Source organism: Perissodus microlepis, chromosome 4 (genome assembly GCF_051167445.1).
Source record: "Perissodus microlepis isolate ML-2025 ecotype Zambia chromosome 4, ASM5116744v1, whole genome shotgun sequence".
NCBI classification, from domain to species: domain Eukaryota; kingdom Metazoa; phylum Chordata; class Actinopteri; order Cichliformes; family Cichlidae; genus Perissodus; species Perissodus microlepis.
Window position 1 is genome coordinate 30,309,664 of NC_140464.1, and position 26,957 is coordinate 30,336,620.

The window sequence follows — 26,957 nt, forward strand, 5'->3', positions numbered from 1 at the left end:
GACATTGGAATGTCGTTCGGACTGGAGAAGTGTAGTTGAATGGTAACTAAGAGAGGGAAGGTAGTCAGAACTGAGGGGATTGAACTACCAGAAGGCAACATTGCAGACATAGAGGACAGTTACAAGTACCTGGGGATCCCGCAGGCGAATGGGAACCATGAAGAGGCCGCTAGAAAGGCTGCAACCACCAAGTACCTGCAGAGGGTCCGGCAAGTCCTGAGGAGTCAGCTAAACGGTAAGAACAAGATCCGGGCCATCAACACCTACGCCCTGCCCGTGATCAGGTACCCTGCTGGGGTAATAGGCTGGCAAAGGAGGAGATAGAAGCCACTGACATAAAGACAAGAAAGCTCCTTACCATGCATGGAGGGTTTCACCCCAAGTCCAGCACCCTGAGGCTGTACGCTAAGCGGAAGGAAGGGGGCCGGGGACTGGTGAGTGTCAGCACCACAGTCCAGGATGAGACAACGAACATCCAAGAATACATTGGGAAGATGGCCCCAACTGACCGAGTGCTCAGTGAATACCTCAGGCAGCAGAAACCCAAGAAAGAGGAGGGAGACGAGGAACCATCATGGAAGGACAGGCCCCTGCACGGTATGTACCACCGGCAGATAGAGGAGGTGGCTGACATCCAGAAATCCTACCAGTGGCTGGACAAAGCTGGACTGAAAGACAGCACAGAGGCACTAATCATGGCAGCACAAGAACAAGCTCTGAGTACAAGATCCATAGAGGCTGGGGTCTATCACACCAGGCAAGACCCCAGGTGCAGGCTGTGTAAAGATGCTCCAGAGACAATCCAGCACATAACAGCAGGGTGCAAGATGCTAGCAGGCAAGGCATACATGGAACGCCATAACCAAGTGGCCGGCATAGTGTACAGGAACATCTGTGCCGAGTATAACCTGGAAGTCCCGAGGTCAAAATGGGAGATGCCCCCAAGGGTGGTGAAGAATGACCGAGCTAAGATCCTGTGGGACTTTCAGATACAGACGGACAAAATGGTGGTGGCTAACCAACCGGACATAGTGGTGGTAGACAAACAGAAGAAGACGGCCGTAATGATCGATGTAGCGGTTCCGAATGACAGCAATATCAGGAAGAAGGAACACGAGAAGCTGGAGAAATACCAAGGGCTCAGAGAAGAGCTCGAGAGGATGTGGAGGGTGAAGGTGACGGTGGTCCCCGTGGTAATCGGAGCACTAGGTGCGGTGACTCCCAAGCTAGGCGAGTGGCTCCAGCAGATCCCGGGAACAACAGCGGAGATCTCTGTCCAGAAGAGCGCAGTCCTAGGAACAGCTAAGATACTGCGCAGGACCCTCAAGCTCCCAGGCCTCTGGTAGAGGACCCGAGCTTGAAGGATAAACCTTCAAGTTTTTTTTCAAGAGATGGGTGTTTTTTTTAATTTTTATATATATATATATATATATATATATATATATATATATAATTTTTTTTTTTTTTTTTTTTTTTTTTTGTTTCCCCCTTTTTGAATGGAAATTGTCTTTAGAGAGACATCTTGCATGTCCAGTGTAACACCAGCCCCGCATTTCGTTGTGGTGCGGTCTGTGTCATTCACAAACAGCACACACACACAGCTTTTCTTCCTGTTAATTTAAAGCCTTGTGGGAAGTAACTCCTGCTGTTTACAGAGAGCTCTGTTGTATAACGTGCTAAGCGCAAGATTCCATGACTACTCGGTGTGGATTTATTCGATTATCTGTTTTCATTTCAGCTATGCAGTGACCCCATGACTACAAACATCGCCACACAACACTTCAATTCAATTCAATTTTATTTATATAGCGCCAAATCACAACAAAAGTCGCCTCAAGGCGCTTCATAGATACAGAGAAAAACCCAACAATCATATGACCCCCTATGAGCAAGCACTTTGGCGACAGTGGGAAGGAAAAACTCCCTTTTAACAGGAAGAAACCTCCGGCAGAACCAGGCTCAGGGAGGGGCGGCCATCTGCTGCGACCGGTTTGGGTGAGAGAAGGAAGACAGGATAAAAGACATGCGGAAGAGAGACAGAGGTTAATAACAGATATGATTCAATGCAGAGAGGTCTATTAATACATAGTGAGTGAGAAAGGTGACTGGAAAGGAAAAACTCAATGCATCATGGGAATCCCCCGGCAGCCTACGTCTATTGCAGCATAACTAAGGGAGGATTCAGGGTCACCTGGTCCAGCCCTAACTATATGCTTTAGCAAAAAGGAAAGTTTTAAGCCTAATCTTAAAAGTAGAGATAGTTTCTGTCTCCCGAATCCAAACTGGAAGCTGGTTCCACAGAAGAGGGGCCTGAAAACTGAAGGCTCTGCCTCCCATTCTACTTTTAAATACTCTAGGAACAACAAGTAGGCCTGCAGAGCGAGAGCGAAGTGCTCTAATAGGGTGATATGATACTACAAGGTCATTAAGATAAGATGGGGCCTGATTATTTAAGACCTTGTATGTGAGGAGCAGGATTTTGAATTCAATTCTGGATTTAACAGGAAGCCAATGAAGGGAAGCCAAAACAGGAGAAATATGCTCTCTCCTTCTAGTCCCTGTCAGTACTCTTGCTGCAGCATTTTGGATTAGCTGAAGGCTTTTCAGGGAGTTTTTTGGACATCCTGATAATAATGAATTACAGTAGTCCAGCCTGGAAGTAATAAATGCATGAACTAGTTTTTCAGCGTCACTCTGAGACAGGATATTTCTAATTTTAGAGATGTTGCGCAAATGGAAGAAAGCAGTCTTACATATTTGTTTAATATGTGCGTTGAAGGACATGTCCTGGTCAAAAATGACTCCAAGGTTCCTCACAGCGTTACTGGAGGCCAAGGTAATGCCATCCAGAGTATGAATCTGGTTAGATACCATATTTCTAAGATTTTCAGGGCCGAGTACACTAACCTCAGTTTTATCTGAATTAAGAAGCAGAAAGTTAGCGGCCATCCAGGTCTTTATGTCTTTAAGACATTCCTGCAGTTTAACTAATTGGTGTGTGTTATCTGGCTTCATGGACAGATAGAGCTGGGTGTCATCTGCATAGCAGTGAAAATGTATGCTATGTCTTCTAATGATGCTGCCTAAGGGAAGCATGTATAATGTAAACAGAATTGGTCCTAGCACTGAACCCTGTGGAACTCCATAATTAACCTCAGTGTATGAAGAGGACTCTCCATTTACATGCACAAATTGGAGTCTATTAGATAGATATGATACAAACCACTGCAGTGCAGTACCTGTAATACCTACAGCATGTTCTAATCGCTCTAATAGGATATTATGGTCGACAGTATCGAACGCTGCACTGAGGTCTAGCAGGACAAGCACAGAGATGAGTCCACTGTCAGAGGCCATAAGAAGATCATTTGTAACCTTCACTAAAGCTGTTTCTGTGCTGTGGTGAGCTCTGAAACCTGACTGAAACTCTTCAAATAAACCATTCCTCTGCAGATGATCTGTTAGCTGTTTGACAACTACTCTTTCAAGGATTTTTGATATGAAAGGGAGGTTGGAGATTGGCCTATAATTAGCTAAGACTGCTGGGTCTAGAGATGGCTTTTTGAGTAAAGGTTTAACTACAGCCAGCTTGAAGGCCTGTGGTACATAGCCGATTATTAGAGATAGGTTGATCATATTTAAGATCGAAGAATTAATTAATGGCAGGACTTCTTTGAGCAGTTTTGTAGGAATGGGGTCTAAAAGACACGTTGATGGTTTGGAGGAAGTAATTATTGAAGTTAACTCAGAAAGATCAATTGGAGAAAAAGAGTCTAACTTAACATCAATGGTACTAAGAGTAGCTGTAGATAATATTACATCTGTGGGATGATTACTGGTAATTTTTTCTCTAATGATAAAAATTTTATTTGTGAAAAAGTTCATGAAGTCATTACTAGTTAACGTTAAAGGGATGGTTGGCTCAACAGAGCTCTGACTGTTTGTCAGCCTGGCTACAGTGCTGAAGAGAAACCTGGGGTTGTTCTTATTTTCTTCAATCAGTGATGAATAGTAAGATGTTCTGGCTTTGCGGAGGGCTTTCTTATAAAGCAGCAAACTATTTCTCCAGGCTAAATGATGATCCTCTAAATTTGTGACACGCCATTTCCTCTCCAGATTACGAGTCATCTGCTTTAGGGTACGTGTTTGAGAATTATACCACGGAGTCAGGTACTTCTGATTAGAGACCTTAGTTTTCACTGGAGCTACAGTATCCAGAGTCGTACGTAGTGAGGAGGTGAAATTATTAACAAGATAATCGACCTCTGTTGGGGTAGCGTTCAGATAGCTGCTCTGCTCTGTGTTGGTACAGGGCATTGAAGATGATAACAGTGGGTGGATTATATTCTTAAACTTAGTTACAGCGCTTTCAGAAAGACATCTACTTTGATAAAATCTACTCTCCACCGCTGTGTAATCAATTATTGTAAATGTTATCAGGAAATGATCAGACAGGAGAGGGTTTTCAGGAAACACTGTTAAATGTTCAGTTTCTATGCCATATGTTAACACAAGATCTAGAGTGTGATTAAAGTGGTGGGTGGGTTCTTTTACATTTTGAGAGAAGCCAATTGAGTCTAATAACAGACTAAATGCCATGTTGAGGCTGTCATTTTTAGCATCTACATGGATGTTAAAATCACCCACAATAATTATTTTATTTGAGCTCAGAACTAAATTAGATATAAAGTCTGAGAAATCAGACAGAAACTCTGTGTAAGGCGCAGGTGGACGATAGATGATAACAAGTAAGACTGGTTTCTGAGTTTCACAGCTGGGGTGGACAATGTTAAGCATCAGGCTTTCAAATGAATTAAAAGTCTGTCTTGGTCTTTCATTAATTAATAGGCTGGTGTGAAAAATTGCTGCCACACCGCCCCCTCGGCCTGTGCTTCGAGGTTTCTGGTAGTTAGAATGACTCGGGGGTGTTGATTCATTTAAACTAACATAATCATCCTGCTGCAACCAGGTTTCTGTAAGGCAGAGTAAATCAATTTGTTGATCAATTATTAAGTCATGTACTAACAGAGACTTGGAGGAGAGAGACCTAATATTTAATAATCCACATTTCACTGTTTTACTCTTTGGTTCAGATGTGGATACTGTACTGTTCTTTCTTTGTAATTGTTTATGTTTAAGTTGTTTGTTGCTGGTTTTTAGTTTGTTTTTAGTCTTTTTGGAAGCTGACACAGTCTCTATGGAGATGGGTTTTTGGGGGGGTAGCAGGAGGAGAGAAGCTGCAGAGAGGCGTGTAAGACTGCAACTCTGCTTCCTGGTCCCAACTCTGGATAGTCATATTTTGGGGGGTTTAATAAATTTGTCCATATTTCTAGAAATGAGAGCTGCTCCATCCAAAGTGGGATGGATGCCGTCTCTCCTAACAAGACCAGGTTTCCTCCAGAAGGTTTGCCAATTATCTATGAAGCCCACATCGTTTCTGGGACACCACTCAGACAGCCAGCAATTTAAGGAGAACATGCGGCTAAACATGTCACTCCTGGTCTAACACTAAGCCGGAGCTGTAAAAGAAGCTGCTGTTTTCTGTTTGTCCTTCGTTTGGTTCTTTATATTCCCCAACGTTGCTTTTTTCTAACTCTCAAGTAAACAATTCCACAGAGAGAAGGATTGCAAACTGTGAAACAGCAGTTAGAGAATAAAATGTGATGCAACCCAACAAAGGACATGGAAAAGATGATCTGATGTTCACTCTGAAAAGTGAAACGCATTAAAAGTGCTTACTTTTTAAAATTTTGATCATTTCTTCCTATAGACATAGTGAGCATCTCAGTTACATTTAAACATTTTAACCTTTTACCAAGTAAGATTTCAAAATAAAGCGCAACAATTGTGAAACAAAAGTTTGATTTAAAAATTCTGTCCCAGGTACATGTCTAGGTGACAATAAGGATTCTTCAGCTGACCTGTTGCTTGTTTAGGAACAAAAGTTTATGTGATGATCGAAACCAAAATTGGGACTAATCTTTGCCTGTTACTGATCTGATTTACACAAGACATGTTGTTGTTTAATAATAATGTTGATAACTACAGCCTGTCTCAAAACCATCTGGATAGTGTCAAGTTTATCACACTATAACATCAGCTCTTCCTGTAACTACAGTCTGGGAACATAGCAGGCAGATGCTGGAGAGGAATGCTACCCTGGAGGACTCTATCTTCTCAGCAGTCCAGGTCTGCTTTTTCCTTTTTTTTTTTTTTTTTTGTTTCATCACACCTTAAATGTGTGACTCGTTAAAAGGTGTGCATGGCAGGCAGGCTTTTCTTCTACCGTTTTCTTCTACTTCTACTGTAATAGATGCAGTGTGTGTGTTTTAGCATCGTCTTGCTATTTTTGTGCTATATTCAAGAGGCGTCATCTGGATGGGAGCAGATGTTGCTTTAAAACAGGGTTGGGAAGCTCCAGGCCTCATGGCTGGGGTCCTGCAGGGTTTTAGATATATCTTGAACACAGCTGATTTAAATGGCTAAATTACATCATCAACATGTCTTGAAGTTGAAAGAAATTTAAAATTTAGATTTTTTATTTTAAATGAGCTTTGGCTCAGAGAAAATGACAGTGTTTCAAACATCCTCAATGCAGATGCGGATCACACAGTGAACAGAGTTCACAGATAGTGATCTCTCGAAGTGTGGTGCTGAGCCCATGCACTGATATCCATTACAGGATCAACTAATTTTCAGACTTTTGGCTGAGTGTTTCGATTAGATGTACTGCAGATGATGAGATTCTGCCAGTCTTTACGTCTGAGAAGCTGTGCATTGCTCTGTGTTTTGAAGGAAGGCTCAGAGTAGGTTGGAGATTGTTACCATCATTAGGGATGGGTATCGTTTAGGTTTTATCCGATACTGGTACTTTTGAAACGGTGCTGGTGCTTAAACGGTGCTCGAATCGGTGCTTAAAGAATCAAGAACACAAACTTTGTCCTAAAACCTCTCATGTTTAGCTGTTGTTGTTGTTTTTTTTTTTTGTTTTTTTTTTGTAAGAAGATAACAATGTTAGCCTTTTCTGCAGCTATAGGGCATATATGGTATCACTCTTGGCTGGAAGCAGTGCTTAATCAATGGAAAAAAAAAACACCAACTTTATCCAAAAACCTCTCATGTTTAGCTGTTTCCCACTTTTTCTTTGGTCATTTTAGCCTTTTTGGCCAGGGTGAAGGGAGCATCTGCCATCAAACAAGAAGACAGCCGCATGTAACTACGACGGTGGAGTATCTGCCATCAAACAAGAAGACAGCCGCATGTAACTACGACGGTGTTTGCTAGTTCACCTTACATGCATTAATTTAATAACGTGGTTAGCCTACTCAATGTAAACTACTTGGTCTCTTCCTGTGACCTCAGATTAACCCAGAAGCTATAAAGCAGGAAGTAAAACAACATTTCCTCCTTTTGTTTCTGTAAGACAGGTAGGTAAGGTAAGTTTAAACAATACAAATTAACAGTTGAAATAAAGAACATGTTAACTTAACAAACTCGTAGGAATTGATTTAAACCAAGATGTTATATTATATAATCTGTAAAAGTGCAAAACATAAAGAAACCTGGGATAGTAGATGTTTGCCTATTGCAGACTACATGTAGGAGCCATATGAGTTGTTCCTTTTTGACTAAGTGGGTTGGTTTAAATGGACTCACTGTATTGGTGCACGGGTGTGGGGCGTGTCTCATGGGTGTGGTAGATGATAAATGTGGTTGCACTCACCTGTTCACCGCACCTGATGTTGATGAGCAGAAAGGTAGGGTTAGCATGAGGCAAAACTTTCTGTTGACTGCAGCTTGAGCGCAGCTCGAATGATTTTGATGTATTTTGACTGGAACTTGATGGTTTATGTATATTTGTGCACTAATTGATGCCATAGGCCAAATTGTAAGTTGGCATTGTAATTAGTGCAGTTATTGGTGAGTTGCAGTTATTTGTTTGTGCAATCTGTGCATTTGTTTAATAGTTAATCCCATATGCTGATTTATATATTGGACAGTTGCATGTGGAATAAAAGGAGCAAATGGTACAGAAGTGTATTTTATGCGTTTATTGTTGTGCGTCATCTGTGTCCTCATGTTTAGCCTGCCGCGGCCATAGGTTGGAGGAGCCGCAACACTACATATGAAATATGGTTAATTCAAAACAAGAACGTTAACTAAGAAAATGGACAAATGGTGTTCTCACCCACTTTGTCACAATGAGATTTGAAAATCATTGTATTTTGCCTTTAGATTTATTAACAACATTGGATTTGGGTTTGTATCTATAATCGTTATTAATAATAATTTAAATGATAAAATAATGGAGGAAACAAACTGTATGGAGTGCAGAAACAATAAAGATAGACTTTAGTCAAAACCCTGACAGTGAGGAAATTTGCAGCACAGACTGATCAGTGATACTAAATAAAACAAACACATTAACATGTGGTGCTGTGGATCACTGTAATGAATGCCTTTGATCTGTCATTACTTTGTAAGCAGTGATTTATCAGCACAGAGACAGATGTCAGAGCTAATTAACACTTTTGAAGTGGGAGCAATGGATCACTTTATTATACTGAGAAAACTACAAGTAACCAGTATTTTCACAACAGCAGCATGATGAAGTCCAGGTGCTGGTTTTCCAGTGTGTGCGTCTGATGGCCCAAAGCTGACTCAGAGCTGTAACACCATCCATGGCTGCAGTATGGAACAGATGAGGGTGTGTCATCTCCCAGAGGAGTCCAAATCGTCATCAAACAGCCCTACAGACACACAAACGTGAAAATATAAACAACCAGACTATCAGCAGAGATTTAACTACTTTAAGACCTCTGTGAAAATCATTTACAGTATATATCACAGAATTTAAGGCCTTTATAATCGCAGAGCATACAGAGAAAAGTACTAAACTGAATCAATTTCAGCTTTCGTTTTTCATGATGTATATTGTATTAATAATTAAATTTCATTATCTGTGTCTTTACCACACATTTGCCACACAGGTGTAGATACTGTAGGTTCAGTGAATGCTTACATTGCACTGATTAGAATATACTGGACATTCAAAGCTAAGATTCAGCGCACTGTGTTATATATATACAACCTTTGATCATCATTTATGTCCAGTTGAGAATGAATCTGTGCACTCACATATTAAATGAACTGAAATCAGTAGTGTGATCTCCAGTCTTGATATAAGGAATGAGAGAACTGACAGCTGTTATTTTAATCAGCCTGTCTCAGTTGTTTTAACTCTTAAGTATCACAAAGTAATGTGGTAACATCTGGACTGACGAGTTTACTGTCAGCATTTTAATCGCTAGTTTAAAGGCTGTAGGCTGCAGCTGTTGCTCTAACACTGTATAAATGTAACAGGCCTCAGTGCTGGTTCTAACAGTCTGAGCTGCTTCCAGCTTTATTTGTGAAGAGCACAGCAGCTTACACAACATGTAGCTAGCTCGTACAGCTGCGACGCAAAATTTTCATAAGCTAAGATGACCTTAAAATAACGGGGCTACGTGCGGTGATGCTAGCGTTAGCCATGTTAGCACGTTACCTTCACAGGTGGTCAGACTGCATAAACAGGCACTCAGAGGTTGAGCTCTCCGTTTCGCTGCAGGGTCCCTTCATTCTTCACATATCCGTGTCGAGCCGAGTGTAAATCCCGAGGCTGAACGGCCTTTGTACAAGCACACACGCTTCTTATCAGGGCGAAGCTATGAGCTAGAAAAATCCAGGCTGGCAGACAGCCTGTGTCTGACCAACCAATCAGACATCCCACGGTGTGGCTAATTTGAATAGCAGCAAGATTTTTAAAATGAAGTTGTTAATCCAACTGCTAATCCACATGTTAATCCCTGAGCGAACAGGAAAGAGAAATGGATTTTGAAATGCCGTTTATTAAAGTGCAATTCGAAAAAGGTTTTTGAAATGAAGACTTAAAAAGCATTTTAAAAATCAGTTTATTAAATTGGAATTCAAAAATGAATTTACAAATGCAGATTTTATTCTACAATTCATTATTTAAGCGCAGAATTTTTTATTTCGATGCGCGTGGCTCTTGTGGTCTTCCATACCAGCTCAATAGCTGACCCGGGGTTTAAGGCTCATTAGAGCCACCGAGAACACCGGACTCCCGGCACATTGTTTTCAGACCGCCGTGGTCTTTCACTACTCGGGTTAAGCACAATATATAAGTCACAAAAATGTTATTGTTTGGCTTTTTTCAGTGTTTTATTTGTCCTTGATTAAATCGGTTTTGCTGAAATTAAAGTTCCAGTTTTCACACAGCTGAATAAACGTCAAACAGAAAACTGATTGAACTGAAGTGTGAGATGGACTCCAATGTCCTGTTATATTTTAGGGAGCAAGGAGCAGATGGCTGCGTTTAATAAACTCCTAAAGGCTGAACGGTCCCATTTCATAGCCTCGCACTTCCGGTCCTCTTGGTCTTCGGACAGCCCGGATGCTGCGGCCCCTGAATTGGGACACAGCCTATGGGAATTCATAGTCAGTGTTATTGTATCTAGATCTGCCCTGAGATGGTATGCTGGGAGGGTAACAAGGCCTCAGATATTGTTGACTGTGTCATCTTAGCTTGTTTTTAATCTCTCGTGTTTATTAACTGCTGACATTAAAGTCAGTGGCGGTCCTTGCCTGTTTGGCACCCTGGGTAAACACTCCCTCCCTCCTTTTCTACTCTTTAATATTCTTGTCAATATTCTTGATAATTATTTATAATCACCTCTGTTAATCCTTGATATTCATAACTGAGATATCTGTATATATTAATGCTATTTCTTAAATGTCTAAAATCTGTAACATAATATAATGTTTGGACTTTAGTCTGTTACTGTTACTATTTTTACAATTCCTTCTTGGACCAAGTGTAACCCATATAATTTCTTTAGGGATTAATAAAATGTTCTGATTATGATTCTGATTGTTTCAGGGTGACCTGCCATTATCCAATCACACATCTGCTTACCTGTATCTTTTGCTTGTTTCTCCTCTTCTTTTCTCTTTTTTCTAAACTGAGCACCTGATGGCTTTGAACTTTTCTTGTCCATCTTCCATTGATTTTAATTTTGCACTCCAGTATGAACACAAATCCCCCAACCCGAGGATCACCACAACCAATGTTCCCTCTAAGCTGCGCGCGTGCGCAATTGCGCACTGACGGTCTCTGCGCACAGAAATTCTGCGTTGCGCACAAAAAAAAATCTAACCTGAATTGAAATTAAAATTAATACTTTAACGATTCTGTTTTGCTGTGTTACTCAGTAAGTGACTGGCTGCTCCCATTTGGGAACGATGCCACCTTATCCCATAGTCCAGCCAATAATGCGATTCACATTAGTATATACGCAGCCAATCAACGTCATTGACAGGCTATGACAGCATCCTTATGTGCTGACACCGGTGTTTTAGCTAGCAAAGCGGCTGATGTGGAGTGAAACCACGTTAATGAAAACGTGTACAACCATTGGAGATGTGAGCAGGACAGACGGAACAACTGACGGGAAAAAGTGTGGACTTTATACCAGTTTTTAAATTGTTGATCGGCCACGTAAAACCAGAGTTGTGATTAAAAAAAATATGCAATGTTTGGTTTTTCTTCCTGAATACTATCATTGTTTATATTTACTGCGGGAAGAAACGGTTAAACCTGCGTTTTAAAAGAGAAAAGGCTCGAAAGCACTCTCCGCCTGTGAGCAAAAACAAACCCCACCCCCCTCTGCCTTTCCTATTCGTCCAAAAAAGTACCATGTCGACCAATCAAAAAATTATATGGCAACGTGGCATTTAGTTGTTTAGGGAGGGGGAAGTTTTAGGAGTGACGGCGGTGTTTTGAGATGTGAGAGATTTGCGACGTTTAGCACAAATCTTGTGTAGTTAGTGTGTAGTGTAGTCAATAGTTTTGTTGTGTGTCAGAACAATGAGGCGACTGCTGAATGTTACAGGTGTTACAGCAGTGATACATCTCCTGTTGTCAGGCCTGCAGGTATCAGGCTGTCGTTCTCCTTTATCTCATAGTGGACAGAAATAAATTTTTGGAGTGACACAAATCCCCAAGATGCGCTGGCATGATGTCAGGGCAGCATGAGTATGAGCAACTTTTTTTGGGGTTTTTTTTGCCGATGACCGTGATGCCGCCCCCCACCATGATGCCGCCCTGGGCAACCGCCCAATGTCGCCCATATCAAAACCCGCTACTGATTAGGGTTAACTTTCATGAAATCAGCATCCTCAAAGGCAGTTGGTTTGCATAATGGATTTTGTATGGCGCATCAAATCCTACTCATTCTCTAAACGACTTTCTAAATGGAAGTCGTCTAAAATGTGAACTCACGGGGCGTGCATTTGCAAACCACTGGCCAGGGAAACAAGTTTTATGATTAAACAAAACCAGTGGGTCTCATTTACTAATGGTTGTAGAAAGGGAATGGTTTGATGATTATCTCAGTTATTCTTATTGCCGTCTGTCTAACTCCCAATGAGGCAGCAACTTTTCCAGTAATGAAATCCACTGAGTCGATTCCTGCAGACATTCCCTTCTTAATGTTACTCTTATGTGGGTGTACACAAAGATCTCTGTTACTACAGCCATATGGTGTTTGTAATCAGGTTTTGTTTTATTATTTTTTAAATCTTCTGTGTGTCTATGTGTCCATAATATACCTTTCTCCTGCAAAGATCACAGAGGGCATCATGATGTCACACGGCTGTTATCTCTGCCTGTTGCTTTTAAGTGTGAGTGTTCTCTTTGCAGTTTTACTCTATTTGCTTTTATATAAGTGCTGTAAAATGTGCTCGTGGTGATCCGACCTTAATAGTTTCAAGAGGAGCTCGAATGTTTTTAGTTTTAATGTTTTGTTGATTACTGTAACTTCTGGTTTTATTAAAAAGCTATGAGACCTAAAGTACTCATTTGTAATTTTTTGGTAGCCTGTCCTTCTTAAATTTAGATCTGCATTAGTGTAGTTTATATAGTGTTATACATGTTATGTTCATCATATGGTGGCAATTCTGTCCGTCTAATTAAACAACCTTTTGTCTACCAGGTAATCCCGATCGAGCCATCAGAAGCAGACTGTCAGAACTACTTCACAAAAAAAGGATTGGTAAGAAAAAATATGTTCTTTTCCCTTATTATTAAATTTCTTAATAGGCTGATCTCTAATGCTGGATGACAAGGCTGCTAAGATAAAAGGTAATATGAGGATGATGTAAATCAGGCCCCAAAACAACAAATATTCAATGACTGTAATGAGTGTTTACTTCTGTTTAACTGCATTATGCTGTTGTCTACATCTTAGAAGCTAATAAGCTACTTTAAAAGTGGCCCCATATTTAAATGGTCTGTAAAGAAAGTGTGGAAGTCCGCATCTGTTTCAGTGTGAAACACACACTGAGCTCCAAGTTAACAGTTTTTACTTGTTGTCAGTGATGGAAAAAATACATTTTTAAGGACTTGTGGTGAGCACAAGGTCAGAGATTGTAAGCTTTGTATGCAATCTGTTGAGAATATAAAACAACAAGGGTTTAGTGTCATTATAGCTTGTACATTACTTTCCCAAAAAAGTTTAGTTAAAGATATATGATACAAAAACTTCCTGGTGCCTTTGGTGACATTTTTTTGTTTCCATTTTCTTGTAATTCTGAATGATTACATTTCAATTTTTTATTTAAAACAATGAAATGACAGACAAAGCCAACAATCAGATTTGGGTGTTGGGATCAGGTTTTAGACAACCAGCAGCCCTCTGGGGGCCTCCAACCCCAGCAGATTTGTGTTTTAGCAGCCAATATATTTCACTCTCTTTGGACATGTTGCAGTTTCAGTTGTGATGATCACTCACTAAAAATAAACATAACTATTGATGTATTTTGCTTCTTTACCATTCTCTATGTTTAGACTACAACAATACACAAGCTCCCAGAGAATATTCCTGTCAAAATAATGAACAAGTCTGAGGTAACTTTGTGAAACATCGTTTAAAAACTAGAAAATGTCCAAATGTATTTAAGTTTGTTGGAGTGACTTATATTTGGTTAATGATAAATGTGCCCTTCTTTCATTGCAGGACATCGTTGTATGTAGTTTAATGGAAGCCAAAGACTGTGATAACAAAAAAGAAGAAACCTGCTTTCTACGGGACTGTTTTAAGGAAGAGAATGACACGGCAAGGAAACAAAAATCTCTTCTTCTTCAAGTTTTGTTTATTTTTTCTACTCCTGCTCAGGTTAAACAAGGATTATATCTGATAAACATGTTGTTTGTCCTGCAGGACTATAAACCGCCATGTAACGAGACGGATGAGAACATCAGTGTCCCTTTCTACCACTTCATGTGCTTGACAAATATAGCCAAGGGTCTACGAGGTATCACCTCATTTTGATACTTGTCTAACATTCAGCTGTGGTTAGTTTAAAGATTTGCTGCTTGAATGTCTTTGTGAGAAGCAACACTGTGACACCGACTGTTGTAACGAGCTTAGACGTTTTAGAAATTCAGAGAAAGAAAAGGAGCAGGTCTTTCTCAAACCGTAAAATGTGGATCTCCTACAATAAACCTAAAATGAACTTCTGGTTCTTACCGCTAACATTTTTCTTCTTTTTCACCAAAGACAAAACAAATGAAACAAATGGAGGATCACAAAAACCCACTGCAGAAGACGTCTGTAAAGTGTACGGTAAGTACACACACACAGGTCTGGGTATGGTCACTGATTTCTATGACCGATTCGATTCCCATTCATAAGGTTTCGATTCGATTTCAATCGGGGAAATTTTGCCTCAGACAGTCAGAAATATTATAATTCTGATCACGTATCAGTACTGACACTTGTGAGACTTTATCAAAGGTGTAACCATCACAGCAGATGCCTTTGTAGTAACTGAGGATAAAACAGAAAAAACATGAAGGTGATTTTCCTGGCCTGGTTTTTTATAGCAGAAAACCCTAAAAATATTCTGCAGTTGAAACTGAACTCAGCATATGAACATTACCTGATGCTGCTGAGCAAAGTTAGAGGTTTTATCAGAGACATAGCTAAGAGATTTGCAATTTGGTATGATTTTAAAAAGTTTACATTTCTTTAAACTTTCTTGTCACAGGTAATTTTTGAACAAACAAAACAAAACAGCAGTGCAGTGCTGTACACAACAGTAGACTAGTGCATAATAAGCAAGCAAATAATGCAGAAAACAGAAATTTGAGATGGGAAACTGTCCTCGAAGCGTAGTTTTGATCTTCTTTTGCTGCTGGTTCAGTGAATTTTGGTTGGAGAGTGATGAAACCTGCAGCATCAGAATCTGTGACATGTCGGGTTTCAGCCCCGACAGCGTGTCTGCGTTTGTGCCGTCGGATGAGAAAGCCGACATCTCACAGATTCTGATGCGTCGGGTCGGCGCTTTGTATTTACGTCATTGTAAGCATGTGTGTCCATGCTGCTACTGTGTCTGCCAGTGTGGAGATGTGTGTACAGGTACTGAAACCTACATCCACATTTTCTGTTGTTTTGTTTCGGTTTTAAACAATGTGTGATTGGGATGTTTTACAGTGTGTTGACTTTAAAATTCACAACCTTGCTTGTCTCCATATTTTTCTCTTTTTTTTCTTTTTTGTTTAGAAAAAGTGTGTAAGCGAGATTCTCCCAACCCAGGTAGGAAACACATTTTATTTATTAATGCTGAAACGGTGCATGTGTGTGTTTTGCTTCTAGCTGATGTCAGATCCTAGAAATCACACTGACTGCTGCACTGCTGCTGTTCACCATCTTAAAAGCTACTCCAGCTCTTTTCATTTAATTACTATTTTTATTAATATTTATTTCCCCACTTGCTTGAATCAGGCTTTCACTGAACATTTTTGTTACTTCATGCATTATGGACAGACTGCTGTTCTTTTTGCAGCTTTTCAGGTAAATATCACTTTAAAGGTACAGGGAAGAAGATTTAGAACAGTTATGCAGACATGCAGAGAGATGTTTTCTGAAGGGAGCCAGGGCAATTTACTTTAAAAGAAATCCTAAAAAAAACCCAGTTGACCATCATACAGCCATAAACTTTATATTTGATCAAGATTAGCCATTAAAAGCAGAAAAACAACGACAACAAAGTGGGTTCTCCGTGTTTGACTGAACAAGAAATTTCTTTTCACTTCTAAAAGAGGATGCACACACATACAGTGCGACTTATATTTTCCATTTTATTGCAAAAGATGAATATTTGTTTTTCTCTTTGGAAACTGCTGTTTAGCAGATGGAAAAAAAATGACATTTTTTCCAGTGCTTGGCAGCTGCTGCTGTCTTTCTATTCTTTGCCCAAAAATGAGATTAAAAGCAGTCAGACTCCATCCAATGGAGGTTGTTGGGTCTAAACTCAGACCCCGCTGTATCCAGGACTTATTCCCGTGAAAAAAAAAACAAGGCAAAAGCGATCGATCGTTTCACTTGCACTTTCTGATTAGGTGCCCCAAATCTGGCCTCCTCTCGCTGCCTTTTATTGAGAAACAGTTCACACAAAACACATCACAGCAAAGCAACGCCCACATGGTTCTAAGACAAGGCATTGTATGTATATGTGTGAACTTCTGTAAGAATGTGTGTGTGTGTGTGTGTGAGGGGGACAGTGGAATTCTTTCATCAGAGTTGGCAAGCATAAAAATGACAACATTTAACAATTCACTCTAACAGAGGTATATTCAAGAAAAATGTTTAAAGAAACCTCTACGTTTTTTTTGTTTGTTTTTTATTTTGTTTTATGTAAATATCCTGACTTTAAAGAAACTTTGAGTTTCACACATGGACGAAATACATATTTGATCATATTTCCTAAGCTTTATCTGTTAAGATTAACATTTTCAAAACATTTCAATATTTTGCAAGTAAGCTTTTCTGTGTTTTGAGCTAGAGAACACCAAACTGTTGTAAAGCAGCTAAATAAACATTTTGTAATAGAAAATTCACAAATTTACAAATAGTCATTTGTAAAACAGTGTCGTGTTTTAAATGTACTGGTCAGTGTGCAGCCCTTCACAGAAAGGTCCTCTGTGTGGTCCCTACAGACGGGTATACAGGAAAATCTCAAGCAGTTTCTGAAGTTCTCACACCAACCTGTTATATCACCCAGTGAATTAGAATTTTAATAATTAATTTGGAAACTGTCTGAAATGTCCCCCAAAATGTATTTTTATGACCACTAACATAATTAATGTATGAAAAACTCTAAATACTTAAGTTTTCTGTACCTTTAAAATCCCTGTAATTATATTTATTAAACCACCTTTATGTTTACTCAATCCACCACCAACATCAGCAGCAAAAACGACAACACCAACAGCCTGTACTACTACAACACCAACCACAGAAGCAACAACAAATAAGACAACAGCGACACCTTCTGCAACAACAACAACCACAGAAGCAACAACAAATAAGACAACAGCGACACCTTCTGCAACAACACCAACCACAGAAGCAACAACAAATAAGACAACAGCGACACCTTCTGCAACAACAACAACCACAGAAGCAACAACAAATAAGACAACAGCGACACCTTCTGCAACAACAACAACCACAGAAGCAACAACAAATAAGACAACAGCGACACCTTCTGCAACAACACCAACCACAGAAGCAACAACAAATAAGACAACAGTGACACCTTCTGCAACAACAACAACTACAGAAGCAACAACAAATAAGACAACAGTGACACCTTCTGCAACAACAACAACACCAACCACAGAAGCAACAACAAATAAGACAACAGTGACACCTTCTGCAACAACAACAACACCAACCACAGAAGCAACAACAAATAAGACAACAGTGACACCTTCTGCAACAACAACAACAACACCAACCACAGAAGCAACAACAGAAAAACCAGAAGTATCAACAACAGCAGTTTCAACAATAACAACTCCATCATCCCCGTTGAATTTACAACAGAAGGATGGTAAGTTACATCAGTGATTAATGATCATTCTGACAACGTATTCAGCTGCAGCTGAATCAACCATCCAGTAAAGAGAATTACATAGCATGCATAGCTAATGTCCAGGTAAGGGTAATAATAATAAAAACTTTGAGTCTTTTAGTAATAATAACTCATTTTACTTTTGTGAAAAGATATTGCACTACTAGTTAGGATACCCTTAATGTTTTCTTCTTCATTTTTAAAAGCTATTTTCCTGAATTTTGCTAATGAAATTACTTTATTTGAAAGTCTCTTTAATCTGAAAGACCAGCAGTTTCATACCTTATGCTCTTGGCCATTGTAAGGAATGCGAGTTAAAGGCACTTTGTTGCACTTTTTTTTACACTGCCCCTGTCAGCACCAGAAATTTGCTATGCAAAACTCTATGCTGCACCAATCTGTTGTGTTGTCATTCTTGATTGTTGGAATGTCTCAAAGTTTAAAAACAACAACAATAAAAATTCTGACTATCAAACACTGCTGGAAAAAAAATTTAGCAATATGATTTTTTTCCTTAAGATCACAAAGGGGAAGATTTTTGTTGGAAATTTATACTGACAAGAACTGGATAATATGTCAGGAATGAATGGACAACCTACAGAGGGCTGAATTCAAAGTAGGCCTGAAAATCAAAGTAAAATATGATACAGCAGTCCATTTTGCTGAAATTTCATTGCAGCACCTTAAATTGTACTCAGCAGTTTGCAGTAACATACCTGACAAAGGCAGGTATTGTTTTGCATCAGGAAGAACCCAGGCCCACTGCACCAGTGTAGGCGCCGGTCACAGGGACAACAGCCTATGGAGACAGCTCCAGACATCCCTCTCCCCAGTCACCTCCTCCATCTTATCCAGGGAACCAAGAGAAATAATCTCTGCAGTGTGTCCTGGGTCTGCCCCGGGGCCTACTTCCAGTGGGACATGCCTGGAATACCTCACCCAGGAGGCGCCCAGGAGGCATCCTAATCAGATACCCAAACCATCTCAACTCCTTTTGACGTGGAGGAGTAGTGGCTCTACACTGAGCTGCCAGCCACCCTTCAGAGAAAGACCATTTCTGCCACTTGTATCTGCAGTTTAGTTCTTATGGTCACTACTGTAACCGGAAGGTTGCCGGTTCGAGCCCCGGCTCGGACAGTCTCGGTCGTTGTGTCCTTGGGCAAGACACTTCACCTACCGCCTACTGGTGATGGCCAGAGGGGCCGATGGCGCGATATGGCAGCCTCGCCTCTGTCAGTCTGCCCCAGGGCAGCTGTGGCTACAACTGTAGCCTCCACCAGTGTGTGAATGTGAGAGTGAATGAATAGTGGAATTGTAAAGTGATTTGAGGGCCCTGAAAAGCGCTATATAAATGCAATCCATTATTATTATTATTATTATTATTATTATTATTATTATTACTACCCAGAGCTCGTGACCGGAGGTGAGGGTGGAAACGTAGATTGGTGGGTAAATTGACAGCTTCATTTTTGTGCTCAGCTCTCTGTTGTCTCTCACCATGACAGACTGGTACAGCGTCTGCATCACTGTGGACACCACCCCAATGCGTTTGTCGGTCTCTGTTTCCTCTCCACTCACTCGTGAACAAGACCCTAAAACCTGCTCTCATTGGTGAAAAATACAGGGCGCCAGTGGTGAACCTGCCAGTTCTGGTATTTTATGGCAAATTCGGGCCCTCAGACCATGAAGTCTGTTTCTGATTGTTTGGTTAGAGACATTCACACCAGTGGCCTGCTCGAGATCATTTTGTAGCCTAGCAGTGCTCATCTCGTTCCTCCTTGCACAAAGGAGCAGATACCGGTCACGCTGATGGGTTAAGGACCTTCTAAAATCCTGTCGAGCTCTCTCAGAGTAACTACCTGTCCTAGAATCTCCTCTATGCTCTTGAAACTGTGCTGGGAGAGACGGAAAACCTTCTGGACTACCTGTGTGACCTCTGTAGGGTTCAGGCATCCCATCACGCTACCAGTAATGACACTGGCCCCAGTCAAATGCAAAACTAGCGAAAAACGGTCAGAAAAGATAAGGAGGGAAAAAGGTCAGTGTCCTCCAGCTGTACAACCATTCCTTTTTGTCTCATTGTTGCCCCTCTAGTGCATTGTGGATTTCATTAACACCAAAGCAGCTGAAAATGACTAACAACCTCCTCTGCTACTTTCCTGACCACAACAATGTCCCACAAGTTTAACTGTCTTGATGCTGTACTCGGATTAAAAAGGGTTTTTTGCTGTTGTACTTATACAGTCTTTTCTTTCTTTCACAGAAACATTGCAGGGCGAAAGTAAGTTTTAAAAAAAAAAAAATACTTTTGATACTGAAATAAACAAAGAATGTAGTTCATAGTTATACTATATCACTAGTATAGTTTTTCCTGACTTTTTTTTGTTTTTGCTCTGATGTAATGTGTTCAATTGCATTGCTCTCATACAATCTTTCCTTTCTTCCATAGGTGCTGAAAAAAAAGAGAGCAGTAAGCTTGTTTTATTCATAACTTTTTCTTACTTCAGTAAAATGTATATGGACAATTTTGTTGTAGTACCAAACATGCTTTAATGAAACTGGTGAATTCAAAAAGCGATCCCCCACTTTGAAAAAAAAAAAAATCAAATTCTTAAACTAAAAATTATTTTTTAAATAATAAAACTAATTACAGAATTTTGCACTTGATGCATGCTCAATCATCCAGGTAAGTAAATCACCAAAAGTTGATTCTGTTCATCTGGACGTAGCGTCCTGCCAAAGCAAAAACCTGTAGTGATCCCATATGTGTCAGGAGTATTGGAGAAGTTGAGATGCATTTTTTTTAAACACCGGGTCTCTGTGGCTTTTAAACCCCAAAACACGCTGCGCCAAAAATTGGTCCACCCCAAGGACCTGTGCACCCCGACACAAACAGAGTATCATAGTGTACGCTGTTAAGTGCAGGAGGATTGCCAGGATTTATACATCAGGGAAACCAAACAACCTCTGGCGAAGCGGATGGCACAACACAGAAGAGCTACCTCGTCAGGCCAGGACTCTGCAGTCTATTTACACCTACAGGCCAGTGGACACTCTTTCAAGGATGAGGATGTAACATCCTGGACAGGGAGGAACGCTGGTTTGAGTGCGGAGTCAAGGAGGCCATTTACGTGAAAAGGGAAAGACAGTTTCTCCCGCAAATGCTACGTTCAGATGATCAGAATTCACTTTTGGAGATTTTGCACCATATTTTAGCGCTTTAAAAAAGCACAACTGTACAGTGTGTACTATATCTATTAAATATAGATATAGTATAGTTAAATATAAAACGTTTTCTGGGCACTTTTTTGGAGCCTTTTCTGTTAGAGCACAAGTTTCTTAGTAGCCCAACAATTTTTATTCATGCATAAATATGTGTTATCAAGGGACTGTTATTTTGAACTTAATAGATATTCAATCTCTTCTTAAACAGTCCTACACATTATAATAGGTGTCCTTATCTTCACCAACTTCCTTTGGGCGGTGGCTTTTTACATGTACACGCAGAGGCTTCAAAGGAGTAATGAGGTGAGTGGGGAGCTCAGATGTGATTGTTGCTTAAAGCAGCGATGTAAGGATGTCCAACTGCACATTTAATCCATATTTAATATAAAAATAGTGCAGTTTCAACAGTATTCTCTCAGTTTTTCTAAATCATAAACAAATGCTGCTGTAGTACATGAAAGAAATCTTCCAGCATGGATAAATAAATGTGTAAAATTACAGAAAAAAGGAGAATAATTCCCATAAATTCACAAAAAATTCCAGTTTTTCAAATAACCAGTCTTCCTTTGTGGAATTGAAATTTACAGTAATACTGAAAAGGAGGAAATTTGATGTTTTTTTTTTTTTTTTTTTAATGGTTATTATTGAACTGTTATTTAATTACTTTGTTTTGTGTATTATGATAGCAAGGTCTTTATCAGTAGAAAAAATTGTGAAAAGCTATGACAATACAGTAAAACGTCAGAAATCTGAAACTTCTCCATGTGTGTGATACCTGTGGCTTAAAGAATACAAGGGTAGGGCTGGGCCATATCACACCGTTCACGGTAATACCGGTATAATGTTGGGCAACGATAAGAAAATGAAATATCGCGATAGAATATGGGTAAAACGCGCATGCGCAGTGCCTTTGTTTACATACGCACATGGCGGAAAAAGCATGGCAGCGACAGAGAATGAGAAGGGCGAAAGCGGATCGATGAATGAAACCACAACTGGTTTGTAAAAATGCTGCAACTTCACTGGTGTGGAACTGGTTTAGCTTTCGTCCGTCAGATACACAACGAAGCACTATTTTTGGTAGCGCATGCTAGCGGGCCGTCGTTATTACCGTGTTTTTTGGAAAATACGGCACACTTAAAATCAATCCTTTGATTTTTCTGAAAATTGACAGTGCCCCTTATAATCCCGTGTGCCTTATGTATGAATCCTGGTTGTGTTTACTGACCTCGAAACGATTTTATGTACACGGCGCTCGAAAATCTGTCAAATGTTTCAGTACGACTTTGCTGAGCTACGAAGCCGCACCGCTTGATGGATTGTCGGAGCATTACGGCTGTCGTAGGCAGGAGCCTCGCGGAGTGATACGTACTGTGCTTCAACATAATATTACCGTATTGTGTGTGTATAACCTCTTTTTAAGTTTTGTGGATATTATACATGGTTATGCTGAGGATGTGTCGGCCAGTTTCCACTGGAAATGCCTTTTGGTTAAACTGTCAGCGAGGAATTTGCACACAAACTCAGATTTCAGTGACAAACCTTTCAACCACAGTGTAACGGCTCGTGTTTACTTAGGACATTGTCTCTTTTTTAATATAATTTTTAATATACTTTGAAATGTTTTCAACTCAGCTATTTGTGACTGATTCTTAATTCTTTATTATAGTCTTACTTGCTAATGAATTTCAGTAATAAGAACAACAGAAGTGATTTGTCTGTTTCTTAACATTTGTGGAGAGTCCACTTTGTGTTAAACCCTGGTCAGGGTGTTTGTGCTTTAACCGTATTGTTTTCTTCTCTTTTTAGCGTAACACATTTCGCAGCGACATTGGAGAGGGTTCCATTTTATTAATGGTAATTTTTTTACTGTACTACTACTTTCATAAACGGTGCCTTTAAAAGACTTAATGTTTCACACATGTGGTTTCCTTGACTGATGGTTGCATTAGACCAGAATGGATTATAAAACAAACAGAAACACAGCCTTGACTGATTTAATAATAAGTTTGCTTTTTTGTCAGAAGGCATCAAGTTGTAGCTACTAAAATGTTCTTTTCCAACAGCTCTTGAAAAAAATAATAATCCAGGTCTGTTTGTGTGCTCCATACTGGACTTCTCTCTGCTGGGAAGAAACACACAGTTCACTGGGATAAATTTCTTTTGCAAGGAGCTGAAAAGAAAAGTGATAAAAGTTAAACAAAAGTAGCATTTTCTTTCTTTCTTTTTTTTTTCTTTTTTTTTGTGGCTAACAATTTTATGTTGAAAAGAAATTACCTGTTTTTGCATTGGGAAATTCAGTAATACACCATTCAGAAATTATCACTTTTGCAAGTTTTTTTTACTAGTGTCTGTACAAATATGGGACATTTTAAAAATATATATATATATTTTTAACTTGTCAGCACGCAGACATTTTTTTAATGTACCGGTCCCAAATTACAGATCCAGGTTTATTTTGATGGCAAGAAAGGCCACTGAAAATGTTAGTATGTAGTATGTAAAGTATGTGTGATATTTGAAAGCTAAAATTCTACAGAATTTGAGACGAATGACTCTTTACCAGTTCAGCCAAGAAGAGGGTTCAAACATCCAACCATAAGACGGTTCCTGGCTATGAAAAGCACCTGGTTGATGTGCAACTGGCTAAAGAACATTTACATTAATATTAATAGGGGTGGTTGATCTATATATTGGAGCATGCCTGTATAATTCTGACACGGTGCGGAGAATGTCCAAAATAAATTCAAACATTTGCACCAAATTCTTGTTTTCGTAAAGTTATAAAAGATGTATGCTTTTATAACAGTCCCAAGAAATCCCCAAATTTCCACAACGATGCAAAAAAAAGATTTAGGCCACATGACTGTCAACACAGACATTTTGTTTGACGCATGGATTTTAAATGTACTTTCACTTACTGACAACCTCTATTTCTATTGTATTGTCTGATACATGGAGGTCTAAGCAACAAAACTACTCAGGTTTTGGAAAAGATCACAGTTCAGATACACAGCCCAGGGTGTAAAGCGAGCTCTACTCCGCTCCACTTGAAAGCTTACCCAAAGATATGGACTACGCAGCCATAACTTTTGGACTGATAAGAGCTGACTACAGCCATTCATTCTGCCACAGAGACCCTGGGCATTTTCTCTAACAGGCTGTAAACATGCTCAAGGGACCTGATTAGAGTAACTGCAGACTGGGGACTGCAGCAGTGGCTTGATTTTTCAGCTGCCTGGGTTAGATCTGTTCTAACCCAGCTTAGCCGTCGCCCCCCTCGTGCATCTATAAGTGTCCAGTCTCAGTTTGTTTGTTTCACGAGTCAAGCAAACACTTGACTTGGTAATGCACAGACTAAACACTTCTCTCTTTCTCTTTATCATACAGACACCTGAAAGTTCCATCATCATAAATTCACCCGAAACCACCATAATTGAAAGCCCTTGCCCACACAGAACACATCTTTAGAAGTTCTGGACTGATGAGAAAATCTTTTCTAAATTTGGCCATCGCAGAATCTGGGTACGAGGATCTGCTCTACACAGCTTGTTAACACTCCAGATAAAGTAAAGGTGGTCTGTGAATGCCTCTGAGCCCAAAGGAGGATAAACTTGTGAAGAAGAGTGAGACCGAACAAGCCGCAGCATGCCTATTCATGTACCTACTCTGCAGTCGCAAATCAAGAAGGTTTTGTGGATTACCCCAGCTCCACGTCCAAGCAATAAACTGTCCACCTCATGTAAAATGTTTTACTGCTGTGCTGGTTTTAAGTGACCAAGTTCTTGCCAGTAGAACTACACCGGGCTTGTTACATTAGGAATGTTGGTGCCGATGAGGGAGTCTGCCGGCATCTAATCCATCCAAGTCACATGGTTTATTAAAATAATCAAATTACAGCATTTACATTTATGTTAGACAACTTTTAATTAACTGCTTTAGCCCACTTGCAATGAAAATTTAAACAATTCTAGTCATTGACCTGTGTAGTATGTTAACACTATTGGAAGTAAAAATAACTTGAACTCCAATTTTGAAAACACAACTTTCTTTTTTTTTTAAATTTATTTATTTATTTATTTTTTAAATCTCTGACTTGTATTATGAGTCTGTGGTCTGGGAGAGAGTCCTGTAACTCTGTCTGCAAAATACAGTATATAACGACTAATGTTGGGCAATTAATTATATAGTTACTTCTTCAAAAAAGTAACTGAGTTATGCAAACAGTTTTTTGCAGCTATTTTTTTTTTTTTAAATGCAGCCAAGGCGATTTTTTTTCAATAAACATTTCAAACTATTTACAGAACAATCAGCTATTCTGCATCAAATCTGATGCCACACAAATCATTTGTGCCACTCCAAAAAAATAATTTCTGTCCACTATGAGATAAAGGAGAACAACAGCCTGATACCTGCAGGCCTGACAACAGGAGATGTATCACTGCTGTAACACCTGTAACATTCAGCAGTCGCCTCATTGTTCTGACACGCACAACAAAACTACACTACACACTAACTACACAAGATTTGCGCTAAACCTCTCAAATCTCTCACATCTCAAAACACCGCCGTCACTCCTAAAAATTCACCCCGTTTCTTAACAACTAGATGCCACGTTGCCATATAATTTTCTGATTGGTCGACATGGTACTTTTTTGGACGAATAGGAAAGGAAGAGGGGGGTGGGGTTTGTTTTTGCTCACAGGCGGAGAGCGCTTTCGAGCCTTTTTTCTTATAAAACGCCGTTTTTACCGTTTCTTCCCGCAGTAAATATAAACAATGATAGTATTCAGGAAGAAAACCAAACATTGCAGATATTTTTATCATAACTCTGGTTTTACGTGGCCGATCAACACAATTTAAAAACTGGTATAAAGTCCACACTTTTTCCGTCTATTGTTCCCTCTGTCCTGCTCACATCTCCAATGGTTGTACACGTTGTCATTAACGTGGCTTCACTCCACATCAGCCACGCCGCTTTGCTCGCTAAAACACCGGTGTCGGCACATAAGAACGCTGTCATAGCCTGTCAATGACGTTGATTGGCTGCGTATATACAAATGTGAATCGCATTACTGGCTGAACTATGGGATAAGTTGCCATCGTTCTAATCCCAAATGGGAGCAGCCAGTCACTCACTAACACAGCAAAACAGGATTGTTGAAGTATTAATTTTAATTTCAATTCAGGTTAGATTTTTTTTGTGCGCAACGCAGATTTTCTGTGCGCAGAGACCGTGCCAGCAGTGCACAATTGCGCACGTGTGCAGCTTAGAGGGAACATTGGCCCTGACATAGTTCACGCCTACTGGCTGAAGAAGCTGACTGCACTCCATGAGCGCCTGAATGACTAATGAACCAGCTGCTAGTTGACGAGAGACACCCGGAATGGCTAACCGAAGGCCGGACAGTCCTGATCCTCAAGGACCCCCAGAAGGGACCAGTCCCCTCAAACTACCGACCAATAATCTGCCTCAGCACCACGTGGAAGCTCCTGTCAGGCATCATGGCGGCTAAGATGAACAGGCACATGGGTCAATACATGAGCGGGGCACAGAAAGGAATTGGCAAGAATACCAGAGGCGCAAAACACCAGCTACTGGCAGACCAAGCAGTCAGCCGAGACTGCAGGACCAGACTGACCAACCTGTGCACTGCCTGGATTGATTACAAGAAGGCCTATGACTCAATGTCCCACACCTGGATCCTGGAATGCCTAGAACTATATAAGATCAACAGGACCCTAAGAGCCTT

General features: G+C 40.1%; 1 protein-coding gene across 5 annotated transcripts; it reads left to right on the plus strand.

Moving 5' to 3' along the window:
- The first annotated feature begins 1,595 nt into the window (after positions 1-1,595).
- Positions 1,596-24,693, plus strand: LOC146389251 (uncharacterized). 5 transcript variants are annotated; one of them, XM_084926989.1, is made up of 16 exons: positions 1,596-6,189; positions 7,158-7,261; positions 7,363-7,427; positions 12,685-12,741; positions 13,053-13,112; positions 13,907-13,966; positions 14,076-14,174; positions 14,280-14,373; positions 14,619-14,684; positions 15,624-15,656; positions 17,311-17,958; positions 20,243-20,260; positions 20,429-20,449; positions 21,413-21,507; positions 23,014-23,061; positions 24,595-24,693. In XM_084926989.1, the coding sequence occupies exons 4-16, from the start codon at positions 12,700-12,702 to the stop codon at positions 24,673-24,675; spliced, it is 1,365 nt and encodes a 454-aa protein (XP_084783115.1). In that variant the 5' UTR covers positions 1,596-6,189; positions 7,158-7,261; positions 7,363-7,427; positions 12,685-12,699; the 3' UTR covers positions 24,676-24,693. The 5 variants fall into 5 exon arrangements, with proteins under 5 accessions (XP_084783115.1, XP_084783116.1, XP_084783113.1 ...); XM_084926990.1 differs by lacking the exon at positions 1,596-6,189 and having other exon boundaries at positions 7,055-7,261; XM_084926987.1 differs by lacking the exons at positions 1,596-6,189; positions 7,158-7,261; positions 7,363-7,427 and having other exon boundaries at positions 11,317-12,741.
- Positions 24,694-26,957: the final 2,264 nt, after the last annotated feature.